Below are 23,810 nucleotides of genomic sequence, written 5' to 3' on the forward strand. Positions count from 1 at the left end.
TGGAACGGGTTCATTGTGCGCAGTCCACTCGGATAACTGTCGATTGAACTTCGGAGTGAATTGCCACATCTTTCATCCATTCTTACATATCGATGCTTATTACGCTTAGACATTTCCACACACTGCTCCGAATCGTCAACTCGTCGTTGTTTTTGGTCAAAAGTGAACTCACGCGGTCATCAAAAATTATTTTGTGGACGTTTTTGATGTTTTCTTCGGTAACAACCTGTTTCGGCTGTCCACTGCGATCACTGTCTCGGTGCTCATTTTTATTGTTTCTTCAACTGCATTTTTTCAAAAATCTTTTATCCATTTTTTCACGGTAACTCAAAATGATATTATATAATTTACAAATACACGACCTGACATGTGCCAAATTTATACATGCGTCTTTTGAAAGTTAGATATAATTAATATGGATTTATTTCTAGTAGTGCCACTTATGTGTCAGGCTGGAGACTTTTCAATTGGCCTGTTAGTATTGTATAAGCTAATGTAAAATATAAATAGCTAAAATGAATACTTAACTTTTAAGCAACGAATTTAGACGTTTAGACGAAGGCAGTAGAATAATGTAATGTGAACAAAAAATATATAAACTTACCGCAAAAAAAAGGTTTTAATGAAGTAAAACAATAAAATTAAAGTAAAATATTTTTATTAAAATTTCACTTAATGGTACACAACACAACAAGTTAGAAAAAATTAAAAATTCACGCTTTACCTGCACTTATGTATGTATGTACATTAGGGTGTTTTTAAACTCTTCATTTTTTTCAATACCGTCATGAAATTTCCTTGGAAATACTCTAAAAAAATTCCCTTAAAATTTGAGCCCTTAATATTAACTGGACCAAGGCTTGAAAAATTTTCAATTGAAAATACACGACAACGTGATTTTTTGTCTTTAAATCTCTATAGCCCAGAGGCATTTTATGGCATCGCTTTGACTTTAAACACATATTCCTCAGAATTGAACACTCTACAAAAGTGCCCATTGCGACAAAGTCGAAACTCACACCGGCGAGGTAGTACGGTGCTCTAAACCTGATTTTTCCACGAATTTCGCATTTTTTTGTATTTATCTCCTAAATGACAAGAGTCATAGAAAAATGTACATGACAAACTTGTAGGAAACTGTATTTGCTACAAAAAAGATCTGAAGTCAAAATCGCTATCATTAATACTTCTCGAGATATTCGACTTTTTAAGTAAGGCCTTATAGAATTTTTATAGATGGTATGTATTAAAAAATCTATGAAAATTCCATACAGTCTTACTTAAAATCGAAAACGAGACAAATACCAAAAAATGCGAAATTCGTGGAAAAATCAGGTTTAGAGCGCCGTACTACCTCGCTGGTGTGAGTTTCGACTTTGTCGCAATGGGCACTTTTGTAGAGAGTTCAATTATGAGGAATACATATGTGTCTAAAGTCAAAGCGATGCCATAAAATGCCTCTGGGCTATAGAGATTTAAAGACAAAAAATCACGTTGTCGTGTATTTTCAATTGAAAATTTCTCATGCCTTGGTCCAGTCCTTAATGTTAATATTAAGGGCTCAAATTTTCAGGATATTTGGCACTTTCAGTTAAGGATATGGATAGCTTCTATATCCTATGCATTTATTCAAAAATTATACATTTAAAATGTTTTATGAGAACTGTTACACTCTTGAAATATCTGAACTTCTTTTTTATTGGTCTATTTTATATAGGTTTTTATTTATATAAATTACTACTATCGGCCCCAGTACAATAGAATATTTACATATAGTACGAGGACTGTCCGATAAATAACCGACCTAACCATGATGCACGCGACTTTTTCAAAATTTTTTTTTTTATTTTTCTACATAGTCTCCTTGTAACTCCACACACTTCTCCCAGCGATGCTCCCATCTCTGCAACCCTTCCAAATAGTACTTGTCTGCAAAATACGAGTTCACGAAAAAGATTGCCTCCTCATTTGACGAAAATCTCTGGCCGCCGAGCGCAGTTTTAAGTTGAGGAAACAAAAAAAAGTCGCTTGGTGCTAGATCCGGTGAATAAGGTGGATGGTCAAGCAGTTCGAACCGCAATTCGTGGATTTTCGCCATGGCGACTGTTGAGGTGTGAGATGGTGCGTTGTCTTGGTGGAACAAGACTTTCTTTGTTTGCAAATGTGGCCGATTTTTCGAAATTTCTTCCTTTAACTTGTCCAATAATGATGCGTAGTATGCTCCTGTTATAGTTTTTCCTTTTTCAAGATAGTCGATAAAAATAATTCCATGGCTGTCCCAAAAAACACTCGCCATCACTTTCCCAGCCGAATACACAGCTTTAGGTTTTTTTGGGGCTGGTTCCCCCTTTTCAATCCACTGTTTAGATTGGACTTTTGTTTCGGGCGTATAATGATGAATCCAAGTTTCGTCTACAGTTAACAATCGGCGCCAAAACTCGGTCTTATTGCCTCTAAACTGAGCCAACAGAGCGCTGGAAATTTTCATGCGCGCACGTTTGTGGTCTAGCGTAAGCAAACGAGGCACCCAACGCGCGGACAGCTTTCTCATGCCCAAATCTTGGTTTAATATGTGATAAATAGTTTCTTTTGACATCTTCATAATCTCAGCTATTTCCCTAACTTTAATCCGGCGGTCGTCTAGTACCAATTGATGAACTTTAGCGATGTTATCGTTAGTGGTTACAGTTTTTGGACGCCCAGGACGTTCATCATCTTCCAAGCTCCTGCGACCACGTTTAAATTCAGCTGTCCAAAATTTTACGGTGGTAAACGATGGTGCAGAGTCACCATACACAGAGTCCAACTCATCTTTGATTTTTGAAGGCGTATTGCCTTTCAAAAATAAAAATTTAATTACAGCTCGATATTCAATTTTTTCCATTTTGGGGAAATCACCGAAATAGACTCACAAAAACGACTGTCAACAGATAATTGCGCAAGATAAATTTCTGAAATTTTGGCGAGTAGCTATTATAATAGGCACAATTTGAAGTAGAAACTTTTTTTCAGATGTGCCGCTAGCTTCACGTTGAGGTCGGTTATTTATCGGACAGCCCTCGTATATGTAACTGACATTTCAAAAAATGGTTCTTTTGTGAAATTAAAATATGTTAATAACGCGATTTTGCATACAATAATAAAACAAAAAATATTGATTACACAATTAAATTCGGGTTTATGTTAGCCGACGTATTTTATGTAAACTAAATTTCTCAAAACAAGAAAAATCGTTAATTTCGGCTACACTGGAATACCCTTCACAGTAGTTTCTTCTAACAACTGTATGTACAACTAATGTTGGAAACGTAACCGACCAAAGGTTTGTATTCAATATTTTCCCAGTTCTATCTAGTTTTTTGATATAATTAACCCTTAAGTTGAATTGAAGTTACTTATTAAAAAAAAGCTTTCCTAAAAGTATTTGATTTTGATCATTCAGTTTTTATGGCAGCGAACTGAAGAAATCGTTCGTTTTTTAGCATTGTCTTTAATAATAATTATTGTATAATTTCGTGAAGATATCTTGGTAAATAAAACTTACTTTTTATCGGTAAGTTTGTGTGACAGCTATTGACTACTATGCAATAGCTCCGATTCGATTTCGTTAAATGAGCCACTTCTCGGTGGAAAAAGGGCAAGTGCAAAATTTCAGACCGAAATCTCAAAAACTGAGGAACTATTTCGCGTAAATACAGACTGGCAAATATTGCTTAATCGACTTATTCGTCACATTGATCTTTTTTATATACATACATACATATGTATGTACATATATTTTATGAGGTCTCCAATGTTTTTTCTGAGTATTACAAGCGGTGTGATAAATCTTTCAGGAAATAAAAAAAATCGGTCAATCCATTTCAAATGGGGGCGTGTACTTATGTATATCACATATATAAAATAAAATGTTCAATTTTTTGTAACTTCGCTAAGTGGTAATGGTAATTATGATATGTTTACACCTATGTATAGGAATGTACATAGATAATTTCGTAAGATGTGTGCATGTAACCTTCCAAGCATTAACGACAAACTTTCAGGTGACAAATGTTTTGTTAAATTTTTAAACATAACAGTTATTTTCTTTAAATTTTGCGAACTTTCTTATTTATGGTTTAAATTATGATATTCTTTACAACAGGCGCTTGCATTCAATGAAAAATGTGATTGCCCCATAAAACTCGCATACACCTACGGTGGTCACCGAAAAACTTGTACTTTATGTTTGAACTGGTTTTTTGTGGTAATAACGTGTGTTATTTCACTCTTCAAATTAAAATAAACAAATCTGAGAGTGCGTATGTTTCAATGCGAGGGGTGAATTTATTTGTGTTTAGTGAGTGCGTGTCTTTAACGTGGAAGAGTACTATACACAACGGAAGAGATGCCAACTCACACGTTGCAGGGTCGACCAACATTCTTCTAAAGTACGTTCACTGATGGCGGCTGCGCTGTTCGAACGGGATAATTGCAGCTTTTTTTGTTGTACCCAAAATATTTGTGATCGTTGTTGTTGCGACATTGTTGATTGAAGATGGTAAATGTTTTAATTGTGTTGCACAGATGTTCGTCAGTTTTCAGTCGACAGATATGAAAAGCAAAAATAGAACTGTTAGATTTATTTGCAATGATAATAAAATGTATTATAAAATGTTTACTCAATCTACATACAATTAAAAGTTCACGCAACCAAAAAAAGAAAACAAATCACAAATAACTTCTAGAACTTTAACATTTACGGATTTTCTAAAGCATTCCAGCGTCTAACAACAGAAAAGGAATGAGTTTGGGTAGTCAGAATTTTCAAAAAACCGATTCTTTACATATTCTTAAAGTACTATTGAAATGCTTTGTAGTTTCCAATGAAATTTGTACAGCTCTTTTAAAACATGAAAAATGTGAGCGTGATCGAACGATTTTTAATTTCGATTTTTTTAACAATTAACTGTTGGGTTTCCCCGAAAATTTGAAAAAAAATATTCTGTTAATCAGGAAAAAAGTTTTGAGTTTTTTATTTTTATTAGGATTGCCACTTGTGAGTTTTTACTTCATACCCATGTATGAAAAGTGTAAGACTTGATTGAATTTAGAAAAATATCGTAAAACTGAGGATGGGCGTAGGAACAGAAATATTTTTACTTATATCTTTTCAGTGGAACTAATGTTTATTATTTTAAATGTAGACAAGTAAAAATTATTAGAAGAATACAAAACGAATGCTGTATTAGTAACGTCATAAAATTATATCTAATTAAAATAGTAATTATATGACTAATACATAATTGCTATACAATAATTTCGCTTCATACTCTATTATTAATTATTTTATATATTGTATATTAGCCCACACCGTGCACAGTAAAAGAATCGTTAACTGAAACTCCTTTGAGCCATTGTCGCTGATAAAACGTATACACAAATACATACATAGATACATATGGTATATGTAATGTGCATAAAGTATAATATAACCTCATAAATATTTGTTTTCTTATACGAATATGTATTTCGGCATTTTTTAGTTTTTTTATTTGATGAAAGTTTTTACTCGTTCCAAGAAAATTCTCACTTTTTTCCTAACCTATATATGTATGTAAAAATCGTCCATGTAAATCGCTAAAAGTATTATATGTAAATATGTTATTCATTTAGGCATAATGAAAACTGTAATTTGCCAAACTATAAGTCCTAAAGCGGTCAATCAATGCAAAAGTTCCGGTTTAAAAAAGAAAATGCCTGATTTTAATTCAATAAATTTCATAAAAATTTTGTATGCGAATGGTTTATAAAATTTCGCTTAGGCATGTACATACATATTTATATGGGATAATTGCTGTTTATCACTATTGGCTACTTAACAAGTGCCATATATTGGAATATTCAATAGTCAAGCAAGTTAAATAATTGCCGAATTTTCTTACATTTTTTTAAATATTATTTAAATACTAAATAATTAAAATGAAAGAGAGTGAAACATAAAATAAACAAGTAAAAATGTGTTAGAAAAATTTAATAATTATCGTGACAAAGCAATTACATCATGTTCTTCTTCACACTCAAGAGTCATTTTTCTTAGTCTTAATTTTTGCGTTTTGTCGTTACTGACTTTTGTTACGAAATTTTTCGTTACAGATTTCGTTGGTTGCTGCGCTTTTAGTTAAAATTTGTTAAAATAATTTTGCTGAGGATGTCTCTTATAGAACTTCGTTTTTGGTTGGTTCATAAAATATAGTATTGCTTTGGTAGTTTTGTTTAATTTATTTCATGGACATTTAATTATTTGATTGGATTTTTTTAATTGCCATTTGGTGTTTAAAATTTGTTAACGTTATTGTGGAATCACTGAAATATTTATAATTTCTGTATAAAAATTTTAGGTTAGGTTGAAAATAAATACAATTTGTTAGATATTTCGCATTAAATATACATTTTTCTTCAAATGTTGAGTATTTCTTAATTCTGATTTTTTCTTATTTTGTTTTAATGAATGATTTATCAACACAAAAGAAAATAATACAATAAATATGTGCATATTGATATCCTTTTTCTTTTTGTTTGTTTAAATATATTCTATTATAATATAATTATGTTCACATTTTTGTAAAGCTCAGTCGTATATGATAATTTCACTTGAAAAGTTGTGAGTCGTACAAACTACTGGTAATAAATAAGTATTGATAAAACAGCAGAGACCAAACAAGCATACATAGATTAAATAGACAGAGATCATACCACTTTAATGTTGTACTAAGTAAATTTCCAATATCGAATACTATTTGATAGGTTTGTGTTTTACATACAAATTGTTTGATAAGGGTACAAAACGTAAACATAACGAGCACAGAAGTGGCGAATGTAAGATACCATATAGATAGTCCACAGTTTAAAGTACTGATCTCATTAACAATGGCAAGATCAATAGATTTTTCTAGTTCAATATCTTGGCTAATCAAAATGGTTTTAAAATATTTAATATTTTTAATATACTGAATTAGTTTCAGGTTATTTGGTATACTACAGAGTATCTCTACTGAAGTACTTTTAAGGTTCACAAACCCCAATAATTCATTAAAAGACACGGTTCTATAAAAAAAAACTCTAGATGTGTTAGTAAATTTTAATGTTTTCAATTGGCCAGATTACGAAAGTAATTTGAATGACGTGCTCAAAGACAATGATGTCGGCCAAATTCCCAGAAATAGGAAATATGCACACTAAAGTTATTTTCTCAAAATTAATTCAATATTTTAATGTCAGTTAAAACATTAAGAATGAAGAAGAAATTTGTCAAAGCGTTAAAAATTTTCAAAGCAGAGTAAGGAGTTGAAAGCAGTACTTAATGGTCCCGAAAAACAGGAATTTCTGAAAGATATCGACTTTGTCAAAGTTAAGATAAAGCACATAATTATTAGAAATTGAGCAAAATATGTTGACAAACTTTAGGATTCTAAGAGCAGTCGTATTTGCCCAAGTTAGACTATCCCCGCAATCATTTGATTAATTTTTCGGATAATTTAGTGTTAAACGAAAATAAAAATTTAAAAATAATAGAGAACTAATTTTAAGAAACCATTGATAGTTTCATGAACCGTGGGTACATATGTATGTATACGTATGTCCCAAATCGATCTTATATCTAGGGCAACAACTCAACTCTGTTCAACTCATCACACTGTCCGCGTTAGATGTCTAACATCTGAGGGAGGAGCACACTTTATAAGAAGTAGAGAGCTGATCCGAGTGTGTACATTCAGTCAGAGTCACAAGTCTCGATTTAAACGGTTTCACTTTTATAAGCAAACGCAATGAAAGATGTCAGTGATAAATACAGGTAATATTTGTATACTCTTGCAACATGTTGCTTCAGAGTATAATAGTTATGTTCACCTAACGGTTCTACGTATCTATCACCTAAAACAAAAAAATCAGAGTGGTGAGTCGAGTTGAAATCCGAGTAACTGTCTGTCCGTCCATCCGTGCAAGCTGTAACTTGAGTAAAAATTGCGATATCTTGATGAAACTCGGTATGCGCATTTCCTGTCAAAAGAAAAGAACGTGTTCGTAGATGGGCTCTATAGGAATATTGCCATGCTTACAATATGCCATTAACCGAAAAAGTTTAAAACACGATACCTAAGCACCAACCCCGCTCCCCAAATCTCGGTATTGTTAAAAATTACTAAAGGCGCGATAAATCAATAACTTAATATGCCAGAGACATAAAATTTTACACCCTAGATACTTTAAAGAGCTTTATATAGGAGTCGGTGTAAAAAATGGATGATGGGCGTGGCACCGCCCACTTTTAGGTGCAATCACATATCTCGAGACCAGCCTAACTAATTTCGACTAAATTTGTTTCGTGACATTATTCTCACATTTCTATGTTACAGTGCGAAAATGGGCGAAATCGGACTACTTCCAATATAGCACAATTTTAAATTCTATTTGATTCTTTCAGTTTCCAGTATACAATTCAAGGAGCAGTAAAAATGTAATAAATAATGCCTTTAGAGTATGTCATCTTATGACCAAAATTTCTACAAATCCAACAAAAACTTTTCAAACCCTAGGTACCGAATATGTGGACCCCAGTCTTGAGTCTAGCGTTGACTATTGACTGAAAATATCGGTCAATATATGGGATATATAACTCAAATTTAGAGATAATCTTTTTGTGATAATAGTATCTCTGTGTATCAAGAATGAGTTGAATCGAGTCAACACTTCTCTGAGTCCCCATATACGTAATATAAATATTTTCGAAATACTGGGTGAGTTTATAGTATATCTCAATGAAAATGAAATGTGTACAGAAAGCACTTGACGGAATTTCCCGGTCTTCGGCCTTAGCAAGTTGAAAGAGAATAAAATGATTGGTTACACCCGATCTCAGCTCTTCCTTACTTGTTTTAAGATGCCTTTCTAATCATTAAATGACTACAGCTTGAGACAAGCTGATGTTGATTACAAAGTTGTGAAGAAGTTTATTTTTTGTCAACTAGTTATGAACAAAGGTATTAAGAAATTATTATTAATTTTATTTACTATCGATAAGTATACTTTCATAATTTACAGTAAAAAAGTTAAAAATAATTATGAGTAATTATTTCAAACTAAATCAAAATAGTCGATGTAATTTCAAATTGCTCTGTGTGAAAGTAAAGAAATAAAGGAAAATGTTCAGTAACTATTTTGTTCGTCGACAAACTTGGTTTTTCTATATAATGATAATTATTTTTTTTTGTTTATCAATCGCATAACAAAAGCTATCAGTTATTTTTTTTTTGGGAAAAATTAGTATTTTATTTACTATTAAATATGTAATTCCTCCGCTATTATCATTAATTGATTGGGTCATTACGATTATCGAACTCAACTAAGCATTTGGTTTACTAATATACAAAATTTTAATGAATCCGTTATTGCGACACTGCTTGTGGGATGCATTTGCAAGTGCGTAAGTGTGCTTGTACATATGTATGTATGTGTCTGCAGCGACCATGTTTGGGTATACATCATACCAAATATGAGAATATACATATGTACATGTTCAGTAGTTCGAATATACACATACATACATAAATAAGGTAAAGGACAAAATCAATCGACATTTGCATTGTTTTGACTGCATTTTTCGTACCTGCACTCGTTGCTTCTTGCAGATAAGAATAAGGAAAATGAATAAAAAAGAAGGATAATCTACAGTGAAGAACATAACACTGAGCCAAGACTCTCTATAATGTTTTATTATTTACACTTCATCGCCATTTTATGTACATGGCTATGAATGGTATCGTTCATTTTGGGCAATTAACTGTGCAACTGCTTATATCCACACTGTGATTTTTGGTAAAAAAAAGAAAAAAAAATATATTTTTTTAATATTTTAATGTTTTTACAGAGGAAAAGGTTTTTAAATAATAATGAAATGTTGAAACTCAAAACTGTGAAATTAGTTTTAATATTAGTGAAATAAGACCAAGAGTAAATTTTTTGAAGAGATTTTTCACAAAATCGGATTTGACAATGTTCGCAATAGAAATTTTTCTGTATAACAAACAAACTAATTTTGACTAAACTAGCAGTTAAATCGGAAAAAAGTAGGCGACTTTATCTAACTAAAATGAGAAAAACTCGTGTGCTGAGAAAACTAAAATGGAACTTAAGAATTGAGTATATTTTCATTAAACTCAAATAAAAAAGAGTATAACACATTATAAACTGAATGTACCGGTCATTTTGAAGCTTGCCTAGCTACATTCAACGAGACATTGTTGCAACCACAATTTGCTACAACACAACTACTATGCGGTAAACAGCTGTGCGCCTTTGGGGCACAAATCAAGCGATTATTCTATGTACATATGTATGTAAATCTTTATCTGCTTAACATATACGTTTATTTAAATATTTATTTGGAGGATTAAATTTTTTAGAATAAATTTTGCGCCTACAAAAGATAAAAAATACAAATGCTCTAAAGGTAGAGTATAAAAACCAATGCAAAAGTTTACAAAATTCTATTTTTCAACAAAATTTACACCTACAACGTTCACAAGAAAATACTGTTTTTTTATTATAATATACATGCGAAACATGTTCAGCATGGTATTTCAAATTTAATTAGACATCTACAAGAAAAAAAATCAAAACGGAGTTGGTGTTAACGAATATGAATTAGAAAGCAAGAGCCTAAAAGTATGCAACGTCTGCTGCATTTTAACATTTAAATGATACAGAAATTCTAATTGCAGGTAGGTTATTTTTTTACTCGTAGTTACATGTAAAGAGAATTATTTACATGAAAACTGCTATTTACAGTTATTTGGACCTTATTCAAGTAGTTGCCAGCTTGGAATACATAATTTTAAATGACACTGCTGTTCCAAAATTGACTTCAATATACAGCAGCCGTAGCTATTTCATTGCGCTTAAACTCTAAAAACTATGTATTTAAATGTACCGAAATTCGGAACGTTATAAATAGCAAACAAATACAAATAAAATGTGAATCATTTCTTAAATAACTTTAGTGTTTCATTTTGATGTTTGGCTTAAAAAATGTTTTCGCTTAAGAAAAAAGCAATAAAAACCCACTCTATGCTATCGAAATGATCTAATTGGCATAATTTTGTGCTGCATTAATAAAACTTAACATATACGTCTTTTTAAATACTTAAGCAATAAACACTGTCATTTGAATTTTGCGAATTTGTAGTTTCACCGCAGCGAATTAAATATGTTAATTATAGAAGAAAATTTTCACTGAAAAACTAACACGCATCCCGATTTATACAATCACAAGTGATAAAACAAATTATATTGATATTACTTTGTTTTTAATTCTTATTTGAAAAAATTTCTATATTTTGAAATTGAACTTTTTTGGTTTTGTTTTGATTATCAGCAATTCGATTTGATTTGCATTTGTTCATGGCATTGTACACCTAAAATAATTTTCGCTGCTTCTTATTCAGTTGTTGTCTCATATTCGATAATGTACTTTTCGTTTTACTTGTATGTATTTATTAACGCGCGCGTGTCCTTTAAGTTGCATGGTTGGCACGAATTTGAAAATCAACTAAGGAAAGAAATTGTGTTTTACTTGCGGCAGAAGATGAACGGGTACTAATAAGGCTTTGGCGTTGTTATTGGCTAAGAAATCGTTGCGCGGCCAAAAAGAAAACGCTCAAGAAGGTAAACGCAACGAACCGCTTCGAAATAGCAATTTCGTTATTTATTTCATTTACGTTCACTTTACTTGGACGAATACTTTGTAAGTATGCCGCTACTGGACCGATTTAAACAAGAGGACACCAACTTGGCGGTGACCGCGGCGGCTACGGCAGCGACACTTATGGTGGCTTTGGCGGCGTCGTAACGGGTATGGGGTATAATGTGTTGTTGACGCGTCGCACTCAACTAAACTGAAATGGTTTTCATACGGGACATGTTCAGTTAGCAACTGTAAAGGCCAATGCTGCCGCCGACGCCAACGCCGACACCATCACCTTTGATTTTAACAATAACCCCTTTAACTATTACGACGGCGTACAAAAAACAAAAAAAAACTTCACTGCTTACCGTATATCTCTACACTATGCACTATGCAAAGACGTTGAAAAATATTTCAAATAGATGCTATTTCACTCTCCGTTGACCCAAACCTTCCGCCCTCAGCAACCTGCCGCTCTTTTGTAACGCATTACAGCTAATGCCGTTAACAGCACCCTTTCCGTAACAGTTTACGCGAACTTTTTTCATACAAATTTTCTTTGCCAAAGCGTTTCTAAGGCTATCTGATTTTCTTCCGTTTTTTAGGTGTTTTTTATTTAAGAAGTTTAGCAGTGAAGACTCGACCGACTGACAGAGCTCAAACAACAAGAACCACGCCACCATGCTATCTGCCAGACTAATGCTAACAGCAGTACGTGCGTGTTACCCCTTCAGTGTTGGCAGTTTAAATATGAGTGTCCAAATCCTTCTGCTGCCGTTAACGTCGATGCTAATATCGACGCCGTCGTTGCGTTCACGCTAAGACTCGGTTCGTTTTCCTTTTTATTTTCCTTCTTCTAATAAAATAAATTCGCAGACCAACAAAACCAATATAGTCTTTGCATGTACTCGTGCTTTTACATAAAAAGTATAAACTTCTCAAAAACGCTGTTAAATACTACGAATCAACCCGAGTAAATGAGGCGCAGCGCTGCAAATATATTCAAGGAGACAAGTAAGAATGACACCATAAAAGGGGAAGTCTAAGCTGCATCGCCTGCCTTGGCGCGCCTTAACGCCTCCACTCCTTATTAATAGCCCGAGCATAGTATGCTAGTAGTCAAAGTCGCTTTCGCTGCTGAGAATTTTTCTCTGGCCGATATTACGACGCTTTTTGTTTGTGTTTGTATCTAAGACGAACGCTTTGCTTGTGTGCGTGAGTTCCAATTTTTATCCACAAACCGGTTACTTGCACTTGTGTGCGTCATCGAGTGATGATATGGGCACACTTATACTTATATGTACGTAACAGTGAGTGCCTTCTTGTACTTTTAACAGGGAGTTCCTTTTTTACTTTATGTATTTATATACACACTACCCCGCGGGCACATGCGTTTGTATATGGTAGTTACATGAATTTTCTTTGAGCTTAGCCTAACTTTTCAACAATGCCGAAACCACCACCATCACTATTATTTCCACCGCAACCATTGTAACCTCAGCTACTCTTACAACAATTGAGGTATACGGCACTAAGGCTTTCCTTTTTCTTCACTCTACGTTTTTTTGTATGCGAGTTTTTGCTGTGTTTTGCACAAAGTTCCCCTCTTTGAATTTTTCACAATCGCTTCTATATTATTAATGTTTTTTTTTCTTTCATATTATAATTTTTACTATTTCACCCTTCCCATACTTTTTTAGTTACTTCTTCGCTATTGGGACATATCGCATTCGTGGTGGGTTTATTTGCCCTTTCTCAGCTAACTAACGGTCACTAAAATTACTAAATGTTAATAGGCACACATAGCTTATTCGTGCTGCTTGTACTACTTCTTTGACGTAATTACACTTAACAACATTAAGGGAAACTGTGTTGAAAATGGAGGTACTTAGCACGAAACTCAGCTATATGTGATATCGCGGAGAATTCTTCCAAATTGACCATTGGGTGTGAGTATTCGAGTTTTCAATTATACACTCAGAGTAATGTTAATCAGAAATAGTAAACCAAGGATATAGTTATGCAACCTGTTAGTCACCAGAATGAACTGAACTCAAGACTCTGGCAACTGTTTTTACAATTTTGGAAATACTTTCTGATATTGTACTAGAAAATATTGTTGTACCACAAATTGTGATTTAATAATGTTTAAAACTTAACTGTATGAAACTATTCCATCGAATTTGTTTTTTGTAGCTTTCAAAAAAAAAAAACATCTCTGAAGTATTTTGGAGAAATATTGGATAAAATTCTGGATCAATTCCTGTTGGTTACGTAGAACTGACTGTGGTGGCAACGCAAATTCGTCGGACTTCACTCAAATAGACTTAAGTCCCTGCGATTTTTAAGCGAAATATTTGTTAACCGTTTTATCTGAACATCATACCTGCATAACAGTCTAAATAAAACGTTTTGAGACGCTTTCATCATAGCGATATTTCTAAAAGAAACTTATTTCTATAAATGTATTTCAATATAGAAAATATGTGCCGCTTCTCCTTGTATCTATACATACAATATATATGTATGTCCAAATGTTGTTAAACACTAACCTAACGCAACTTAGGGTTGATTTTTGGAACGAAAGCGTGTCGCTGTATGGTCAAAGGACGCCTGAAATAAGCTTAAACGAGTAAAATGCATTCGTATGCTCTACATGTGTGTACAGTTAGACATTACAATTGTACGAGTATGCATGTCGATAAACTTCGGCACACAACCAGTTCACAACTATTTGTAGTAAGATTTTTAGTACGTGTAAGAGGTAATAAAGAATAATTCACTGTAGCCCCTTCGGATGCGGCATAAAACTCAATAGTTTACTTTCTCCGTCAGCGTAGTTTATGTAAATAAGTATTTCACTTCAATAGTTCTGTAATGATCAGGAATGTTGCTCTCTTTTGATGGTATAATGATCAAGGTTCGAAGCTGATCCAGGGAAGGTAATTGGACTATATGTCGTTCTTTGTAAAACCATAAATTTCGCTTTTAAAAGAAAGAAATATGATTTAGGGTTCCGAAATCAAATCTTAAAGCGCGTTTTAAAATTTCTTTAAGCTCAACAGCAGCAACTTTGGATTACATTTTTTTAATAAAACTGATTTTTTACTATATTATAACGCTTTGAGGGATGTGAACTCTTTGCTTTAATTTTATAAGGGTCTATATTACCATTATTATATTATATTATATAAAATTCTCATGTCGTTTGTTGCCAAACTCCTCCAAAACTGTTGGTACCGATTTTTATTAAATTTGGTGTGCTCATTGAGTTGATGTAAGAATCGGCCAAAATCTGTTTTTAATATCCCTAAAGGTTAAGAGTGGTCCACTCCAAATATTGTTTCCGTTTTTGGACACAATTTTTCACTTTAATTTTGCATGATTCAGCGTTGAAAAATACACACAATTTTAAATTTTCACCCTTATACAATATGATCAACCCCTGATTATTAATCGTGAATTTAAAATTGCTTTCTTCCATCCACAAGATGGCAATCGAAAATAATAATTGTAGTATACTATGATTTTATAATTTATTAACTTAAATAAAGTATACTTTTATTTTCTACAACTAAATAAAATTCTCCACCAATGTTTGCTGGATCAGCTAGAATAAAATCAACCTAGGTAATTGTCCGCTTGGATTAGTTCTTAAGTATAGTTATTTTTGCGTCTTAGTCGGTTTTATTGTGATATTTATGATATATATAATACATGTATTTCTGATTTTTGTTTCCACAATAACAAAAAATTAAATTGATATGTGCATATGATTAAAAATATTGGGTGGTCGCAAAAGTCTTTTCGTATTTCGTCAATAGATGTCGTTGCAGTGCTACCAATCACATTGTGTCATACCATATAGTGATCTTAAGCTTCATTTAACCAAAGCAAAACATAAATTCGGGGAAGTTGAAATAAGTTACAGCTGTTCAAAAATGAGTGAAAATAATGAAGAAATTCGCTATATTTTGAAATTTTTGTACGAAAAAGGGAAGAATGCCACGCAAGCCACCAATGACATTTGTGAGGTTTACGGAGACGATGCTTTATTAGTTCGTGTAGCATAACAATGGCTCGCTCGCTTCCGTTCTGGAAATTTCGATTTGAAATATGCGCCTTGCTCTGGTTGACCTATCGTTGAAAAAGTCTATGAAATTATGGAAAAGATTGATCAGGACCACATAAGTAGCCATGACATCGCTAAGAAACTTAGCATCCATCATAAAACGGTTTTGAACCTTTTTAAAAAGGCTGGCTACAAAAAAAACGGTGTTTTGGTACCACATGAATTGTCTGTGAACAAGTTTAATGGACCCAATTAACATCTTTGATTCTTTGCTGAAACGAAATGAAATCGAACCATTTCTGAAGCGAATATGTAGTAACAGGAGACGAAAAGTGAATGAAATACGACAATAATGTGCAAAAAAGATCATGGTGAAAGCGTAATGAAGCTCAACAAATGGTCGCAAAGCCAGGATTGACGCCTCGAAAGGTGTTGCTGACTGTTTGGTGGGATCGGAAAAAAATCATCCACTATGAGCTACTCCAGCCTAGTCGAACGATTGATTCTACATTTTACTGTCAACAACTGATAACATTGAAGCAAGCAATTGAAAAAAACGGTCAGAGCTGATAAACAGAAAAGGCTTCGTCCTCCTTCAGGACAACGCTAGACCACACACATCTTTGATGACTGGGCAAAAACTGGGAGAGGTTGGCTGGGAAGTTTTGATGCATTCACCATATAGCCCTGACCACCATCGGACTAACATTTGCTTCGGTCAATGCAGAACTCCTTTCAAGAGAAGCCCTTAAAAATTACTTGTCGCAGTTTTTCGCCGAGAAACCAGAAAGTTTTACACTGATGGAATATTGTCTCTAGCGGAAAGATGGCAAAAAGTGGTTGACCAAAATGATACATATTTTAATTAAAGTTCATTACAAATATAAAAACAAAAATATATTGAAGTTTGATTGGAGATAGGAAAAGACTACCCAATATAAAGTCATATTCCACGCGCCTAAACTGTACATAAAATACGAATTTGATAGACATTCCACTTTGGGGTATATTGAATGATTAAAAAAAGCAATTGATACTAATTATTCGCATATCCTCCTCAACAAAATTTCGTTTGAGAAATGATAAAAAAAAAATAAAAAAATTTTCGAGTATATGTATATTTATAATTTGCAGTATATATATGTTTATAATTTGCAGTTTACTTAAAAATATGCGAAATACGAAACGTATTACATTATTTCCACGGAAAACTACTGATTTCGAATTTTTGCCTTTTCGCACAAATTTAGCAATAGCCGAATCTTAGGAAGCTATGATAATTGAAATTAAGCAGTTATGAGAGAAGTTTAGGAGTTGCAAATGTTACTTAACGGCTTACAGCAAAGCATTATATACAGTATATTTATATAGTAAATTGGATTCAAAGGTGTGTTCGTCCACATTGATTCTGTTATATTACATAACATTTTGTTCTCCTCTCAATAATATCTGTACATTCAACTGTTACATAATAATGCTTAACATAAAAGTGTGTAGCTTTTTCAGTGGACTTTATTCGCTTCTCCTGTTGTTTACTTTGCTTGTGTTCCACTGATTACGTTAACCTGGCTCAATGCCTGAAAATGTTAAAGAACATTTGAGCGTTCTCAATTCTTTAACATTTTCTGCAAATGCTGTGAAATATCGCTACTCTTGAGCAACTGTTTGGCTTTAGGAAATGACATATGCATGTATGTATGTAGGGAAGTTAACAGTGACAACCATATTTTTTAACAGAGTTGGACTGTTTCGGATTTCTTTACAATTTACAAATAAAACCAGTATTTTGAACTGTTAAACCGAGTTCTGATCAGGGTTGGAAAATTTTTAATCCCGGAAATGTTAATTCAACTGTTTTTTAATGAATTATTTAAAATAATGGACCTGATGAAATAATTTTCTGCCACTTAATAACTTCTTTTCCTGCAGTTTCTTGTAAATTATTTGTTCTATTATATCCAATTTTCAACACTGTACACACTCTAATTCGCACAACATTAAAAATTTTATTGTATACATAACAAATACAATTAAACCTATGATACACACCTGGATTTCATTGACCAACTTGTCGCTGTTGTACTTGATGTCGGGTGTTGAGCTGCCCACGGATGGTGTCAGTGATTGCTGTGGCGAATGTAGCGGTACAAGCGCTGTGCCACTGACACCGCTGTGCCCGCGCGGGGGGCTACTGCGCCCTACCCCCATTTCACGCTGTTGTCCATTCGATTGCTGCAGCTGCGATAGCGTATGCGAAGGCAGTTGTTGGTGCTGCTGCTCCTGTTGCTGTCGATGTTCGTGTGTGCTATTATGAGGTCGTGATTGTGAGTTTTGGGCATGCGTGTGCTGCTGATGCACACTACTGGAGCTGCTGAGACCGCTCACCGGTTGTGTTTTCAGCTGATTCTTGAAAGCATCAGTTTCATCAGCAGCGCTGGTACTAGATGCAAAGTTCTGCTGTTGTAGTTGTTGCTGCAGCTGATGGTGCAACGCGTCGATGGCATTGTGCATATTCGGTTGGTATTTTGACTGTTGCTGTTGGTGTTGATTACTCGCTGCTACAGAAGCCGCCACTGCTTTCATTTCTTGCTTAACACTTATGCTAAGTCGTTCACTGCTTCCAGCTGTATCGTTGTAACTGCTGTTGCGATTCCCGCTGGCATTATCATTGCATACAGCTGAGCCATCATGTGTTGAGGGGCTGTTGGTGGCAACACCGCCGACATTTATGCCGTTGGTGACATTCTGCAATTCATTTGATTTAACAACTCCACTCAGGTGAACGGCCGCGGCCGCAGCGGCTGCTGCATTGAACAGTAAATGATGATTTTGCTGATGTTGTTCGTGTGACGGCAACACTGGTAGCGTTGAAGATGACTGTTGGTGTTTTTGCTCATGATGCGGCACAGCCGCTGTCGTCACATTGCTTAAATGAGGAGGCTGCTGAGTGTGTTGTGTTTGCACCGAAGGCTGGTTATGTTGTTGCTGGGCTGAATGCGATTGTTGTGGATGATTTTGTTGCGGACTTTGTTGGTGATGGTGATGCAGTTGATTGGTAGCAAGTGCGGCGGCGGTATGGAGACCGAAAGGACCGCGGGCTTGTTGCCAAAATTCGGCGTCCATTTTGAATAGTTGGGAGCGATGCTGGTGAAATAATTGCTGATGCTGCTCGTTTTCTATTTGTTGGTGTTGGAGCTGGCTGTGTTGCACGTGCCCCTCTTCGTGATGTTCGTGCTGGTGCGAGTGATAGCTTTGGTTCTGATGATGGTTGGTATGCAATTGATGGAAGTGATGTTGTTGTTTTTCGTGTTGTTGTTGATGCTGGTTTTGTTGCTGTTGTACGACCGATGTCATTTGGGCATGCAATGCAGCGGCCAAAGTGGATGTCACTGGCGGTATATTGAGTGCATTGGGTAGTAAGACCTCCCCGAGCGATGTAATTCTCGGTGTTGGTATCTGCAGCTGGGATATGGTACTTTCGTCTACCACTATTATCGACTTTTCTGTTGCTACCTTACCAAAGTTGCTGTCGTCGTTGGGCTCCGCTTTATCTACTGTGTTTGCTACCACGGCCGTCGCTGTTGACGTTATGTCGGCGCTTACGCCAAACGTAGACGCGCTAGTCTTGTCCTCGGTCGTCTTCGCCGTTTTTACTTTAATGCGTTGTTGAACGTCTATACTTAAATTTGTTGCTGCTAATTCAGTTGCTACTACTGTTTTTTCTATTGGCAGTGCTGGTGCCTCTTCTAACGTCACCGCCACCTGCGCCGCCACCACCGCCACTTGTTCCTCGGCGGTTATGATGGCTGCAGTGGCACGAAAATTAAAATTGGATTCTATTGCAAGCTTTAATTGCTGCAACAGCCACTGATCAATATTATGTGTGTGAGTTCCATGTAGTTGTTGTTGTGCTATTTGACCCAGTGTGGCTATCAATGTGGCGAATACACTCGAGTCGTGAATTAAACGGTCGCAAGCGTTGTAGTAACAGATGTTGTTTTCAGTGAAACAATTATATAACTACTTGACCTATGGCATAGTAATTCGTTCATCTTTTTGTATATTGATTTTTCCAAAATATCAATATTAGTTATTCGGTACACAATATTTCGTTATAAATAGACTTTGGTTTGGCTGTATTAGTTTTTAAGATCACCTGTGAGATCTACTACTTGTAAGACATTTTTAGATAGTAAATATCTTTAGATTATTCGATTATGCTTTGTTTGATTTCACTATATTAGTTGGTTGATTTATTTTAGTATTTGTTGACTGTTGTTTCCAATTAATGAAGTACTTATATTCTCTTCATGTATCTTCGTCGTTCGGCGTGTATCTGTTTAATAAATCTAGCGAACTTTTAGAATGACAAAAAAGACATGATTTTTTAATCAACATTCATTTAACGCACAAATTGAGAAACTGTCGTATTTTTTCATATCAATAAATTTATTTATTACATATAAATGAGACCAAAGATATTGAAAAATAAAGTAAAACAAGTAAGGAAGGGCTAAGTCTGGAGCAACCAAACATTTTATATTCTTGCAACTTATAAGAATCAAAATCAGTGAAATTCTTTCAGGTGTGAAAACAATCACCATCACTTTACTCTATAGTCAGCCAGATGTTCTGATATTTGTTATATAGGGTCTAGACCAAGTTTTCGCTCAAATTAATCTATTTAAGGCACAAAGATACACTATTATGAAAAAAACACGCTCTCATATTTTCATTGGGATAACTAAAATATTGGTCGATATATGCCGATACCCACGAATCCTTAAGCTACTACTACTACTACTAAAAGCGCGATAACTCAATTAATACATTACAAGTACATTAAATGTTACACCTGGGATGATACAAGAGAACTTTATAGGAGACGGAGTAATTTTAAATTCTAACTGATTCTTTCGATTTTCATATCAAGAACCAATGCGACATGCGCTTAAAATAGGCCACTTTATGACCAAAAACTGTGAAAATTGGACCGAAACTATTTAAGCCCCAGATACCCAATATGTGAATCAAATTCCAATTGCGAACTTTTTATCGAAAATATCGGACAAGCTGTGAACAATTTGAAGAGAGTCCTTTTATAATAATAGTATGCTTAGTATTCCAGTACTTTAGTACAAATTACTTACAAACCTTTGTACCTGTAGGTATTTCCCTGATTTTGATCCTGGCAAGTTGCATGAGTTTAAAATGTTCCGTTACATCCGAACTTAGCCCTTTCTTACTTGTTTTAACTTTTTTGTTTTAATAGTCAATTAAAATCAGTAAACAAAAAATAAAATTTCGTATTTTTATCTAAAATCATCATAATTAATAATAATTATCAATAAATATTTGCAGTCAGCCAATCAATGAAAATTAAGTTTCTCATATTTTAGACTTCGAATATTTTATAGTATTTTCGTCTTTGTATTCTCGACGGGTAGTGTAAACTTTAAGGTCAAGTTGCATGTACAAGTACAAATGAAAATTCTGAAAAACGCGATTAATGTCTTTATGCTAATGATGAGCGATATTTCACTACCGGTGATTTTTTCACTGTGATTGAAAAATCGCAAATCGCAACTGCGATCACATTTTATAAATAGCAGTTCGCTTCTATGAACTGCGATTGCGATCGCAGTTCGAAACTGTGATCGCAGTTCGAACCTGTGAATTGCGATCGCAGTTCGAACCTGTGAATTACGATCACAATAGCCAATAGCAGAAAAGTAATAACTTTCTTCAGGGTATTGTACATATCGTATATGCTATTTTTCGTCATAGCGGTTTGAAGTTTTGAGTGTAACGTTCTTATAATTTTTAATAATGATGGCAGGAAATGTATCAAGGAAAAGAAGTGAAATGTGATGTTTGAAGTATTAGATGAAATATAATCAAAATGGAATATTTTGATTTGTTTTAATAAAATTTTTAATTTTACTTATTGTTAAAACCAAATTTGAAAGCTTTTTGTGCTGAAAACAAGAATTGTAACTAATTAATTTCAGAAAAAATGATGGAATAAAAAAAATACAGGTTTGTAATATTTTCCCAAAGATTAGGAAACTCGCGTTAATTATTTGGTCTAGAAAATATTAAAAGTGGGTATTCTAAACAAACAAATTATCAACCACACTAATGGTAATTCCTTCTAAGAAATGTGTGAAACCATCATACCAACATACAAATGAACTATGCAAAACGCTCTAAGTGTCAGGTAGCCGAACCGCTCCAACATTTGCGAAAATGTAGTGAAAAGAAAGGCGGAAAAACTTGACTCGAGTTACAAGAGCCAAAAGAGAATTTGCCGCCAATAACGACAAAATGTTTCCGTCGTTCCCACGACAGTCGGGTCTACGTAAGTGGAACAGACCCGGACTTTTATTCGGCCAAACAGTTTCAAATTGGCAGAATCTGCCGCTACAACAACAACAACGACGACTTAGTTGCGATCGCAATAGCAATATAAAATCACAGTGATTTAAAAATAGCAATCACTGAAATCACAGATATCGAAAAATCACAATATCGCTCATCTCTACTTTATGCTAACGAAAGGGACGTCACCAACGTTCACGGGTAACCAACGTTCACAGAGAACGTAACCAACGCTACGTTGACACGAACATCACATATCGTTTGAATATGACCATGTAATAACTTATTAGTGACACTATTATCATGATCGTTAGTATGGAGAGTGTCATCAATGTCATGCTTTTAAGACCAAATGTGAATCAACTGATTAATAGTGCCCATCTAAAAAATTTCAGATATCATATTCAGACGTTATTCAATCCGCTTGCACTTTGCCTAATTGTTAATAAGTCACACGCTCAAACAAAAATTTTTGTGGCTTGCATTTAGAGAATCAACGCTTCGTTTGTTTCTGTTGGGTACATCTAACTACAAGGAGCTTTCCAAAGTAAACAGGACTTTTTGAATCTAGCGCCCCATTGGCGGCGCCATCTATATGTCGACTGGTGCATTATAATGTGCTCTTTTTATTAATTATCCTGAGAATTTCATGACATTTCATCGATTGGAAGTGAAGTTATTGCGTTTTAACTATCAGTGTGTTTGTGTTTTCGGTGCAAAAATGAGCTTCGAACAAAGAGCCAACATTAAATTTTGCTTTAAAATTGGTAAAACTCTTACCAAAACGTTTCAATTGATGAAACAAGTTTATAGCCTATCCCGTAGCAGAGTGCACGAGTGGTTGCAACGTTTTCGAAATGGTCGTGAGGACATAAATAACGTTCGCAATGTGGGCCAATCAAAATCCGTGATCACCGTAAATTCCATCGAAACTGTGCGTGAATTCATCTAAAATCAGCCGAAATCATCATGGAAATTCATGGAAATGGAATTGAACATCTCCAAAACATCGATTTATCACATTTTGACCGAACATTTGGGCTAACGAAAGGGATTTGCATGGTTGTTCCAACAATTGCTCAGAATCCAACATTCAATCGACGCTTGTGACCAACAATTACATTTTACCATTAACCACACCCCGTATTCACCTGATATGGGACCGTTTGCCCATGAAAGGAAAGCGTTATGCAGACGTGGAGGCCATTCAAAAGGCTTGCACCGGCATACTCGCGGCCATACCGGCCAACGAGCTAAAATACGCGTTCGACATGCTTTTGGGCCGTGCAAAAAGTTGTATTGAAGCAGAAGGAGACTAGTTTGAATAAAATAAATTGATTTTGCCGAAAAAATCATTTATTCTGTTTTTTAAGTCCTGTTTACTTTAGAACGAAGCTTGCATAGTATTCTGAAATAATGTCCAATTATATTCACCAATATCCAGAATAGTTTTTGGGAAGGAAATAAATATTTACTTGACACATGAAGATTATTTTATTAAATATATCTTTATACAGTTTAATAGCATGGTGTAAAAATTTCAAATCGACTTTTAATATCAAAATCAACTAAATTGGAAAAAATGACACCTTATAAATCGTAGACGCGCGGGTGACATAATAATATTGTAGTCAA

The 23,810-nt window shown here is 34.3% G+C and overlaps 1 protein-coding gene across 7 annotated transcripts in view; it reads right to left on the bottom strand.

Moving 5' to 3' along the window:
* The window catches only part of LOC105227024 (uncharacterized), a 227,674-nt gene that overhangs the window by 138,989 nt on the left and 64,875 nt on the right, over nucleotides 1-23,810 (bottom strand). For 3 of the 7 annotated variants that reach the window (XM_049460178.1, XM_049460177.1, XM_049460182.1), the window contains exons 1-2: nucleotides 17,844-19,811; nucleotides 4,376-4,477 (exon numbers count right to left, since the gene is read on the bottom strand). In XM_049460178.1, the coding sequence (XP_049316135.1) occupies nucleotides 4,376-4,477; nucleotides 17,844-19,148 (1,407 nt within the window). In that variant the 5' untranslated portion in view covers nucleotides 19,149-19,811. Of the gene's footprint in view, nucleotides 1-4,375; nucleotides 4,478-17,843; nucleotides 20,152-23,810 lie in introns of those variants that run through there. The other 4 variants (XM_049460180.1, XM_049460181.1, XM_049460179.1 and 1 more) reach the window with 2 other exon arrangements.

The sequence above is a fragment of the Bactrocera dorsalis genome, chromosome 6, assembly GCF_023373825.1.
Source record: "Bactrocera dorsalis isolate Fly_Bdor chromosome 6, ASM2337382v1, whole genome shotgun sequence".
In the NCBI taxonomy this organism is placed as follows: Eukaryota; Metazoa; Arthropoda; class Insecta; order Diptera; family Tephritidae; genus Bactrocera; species Bactrocera dorsalis.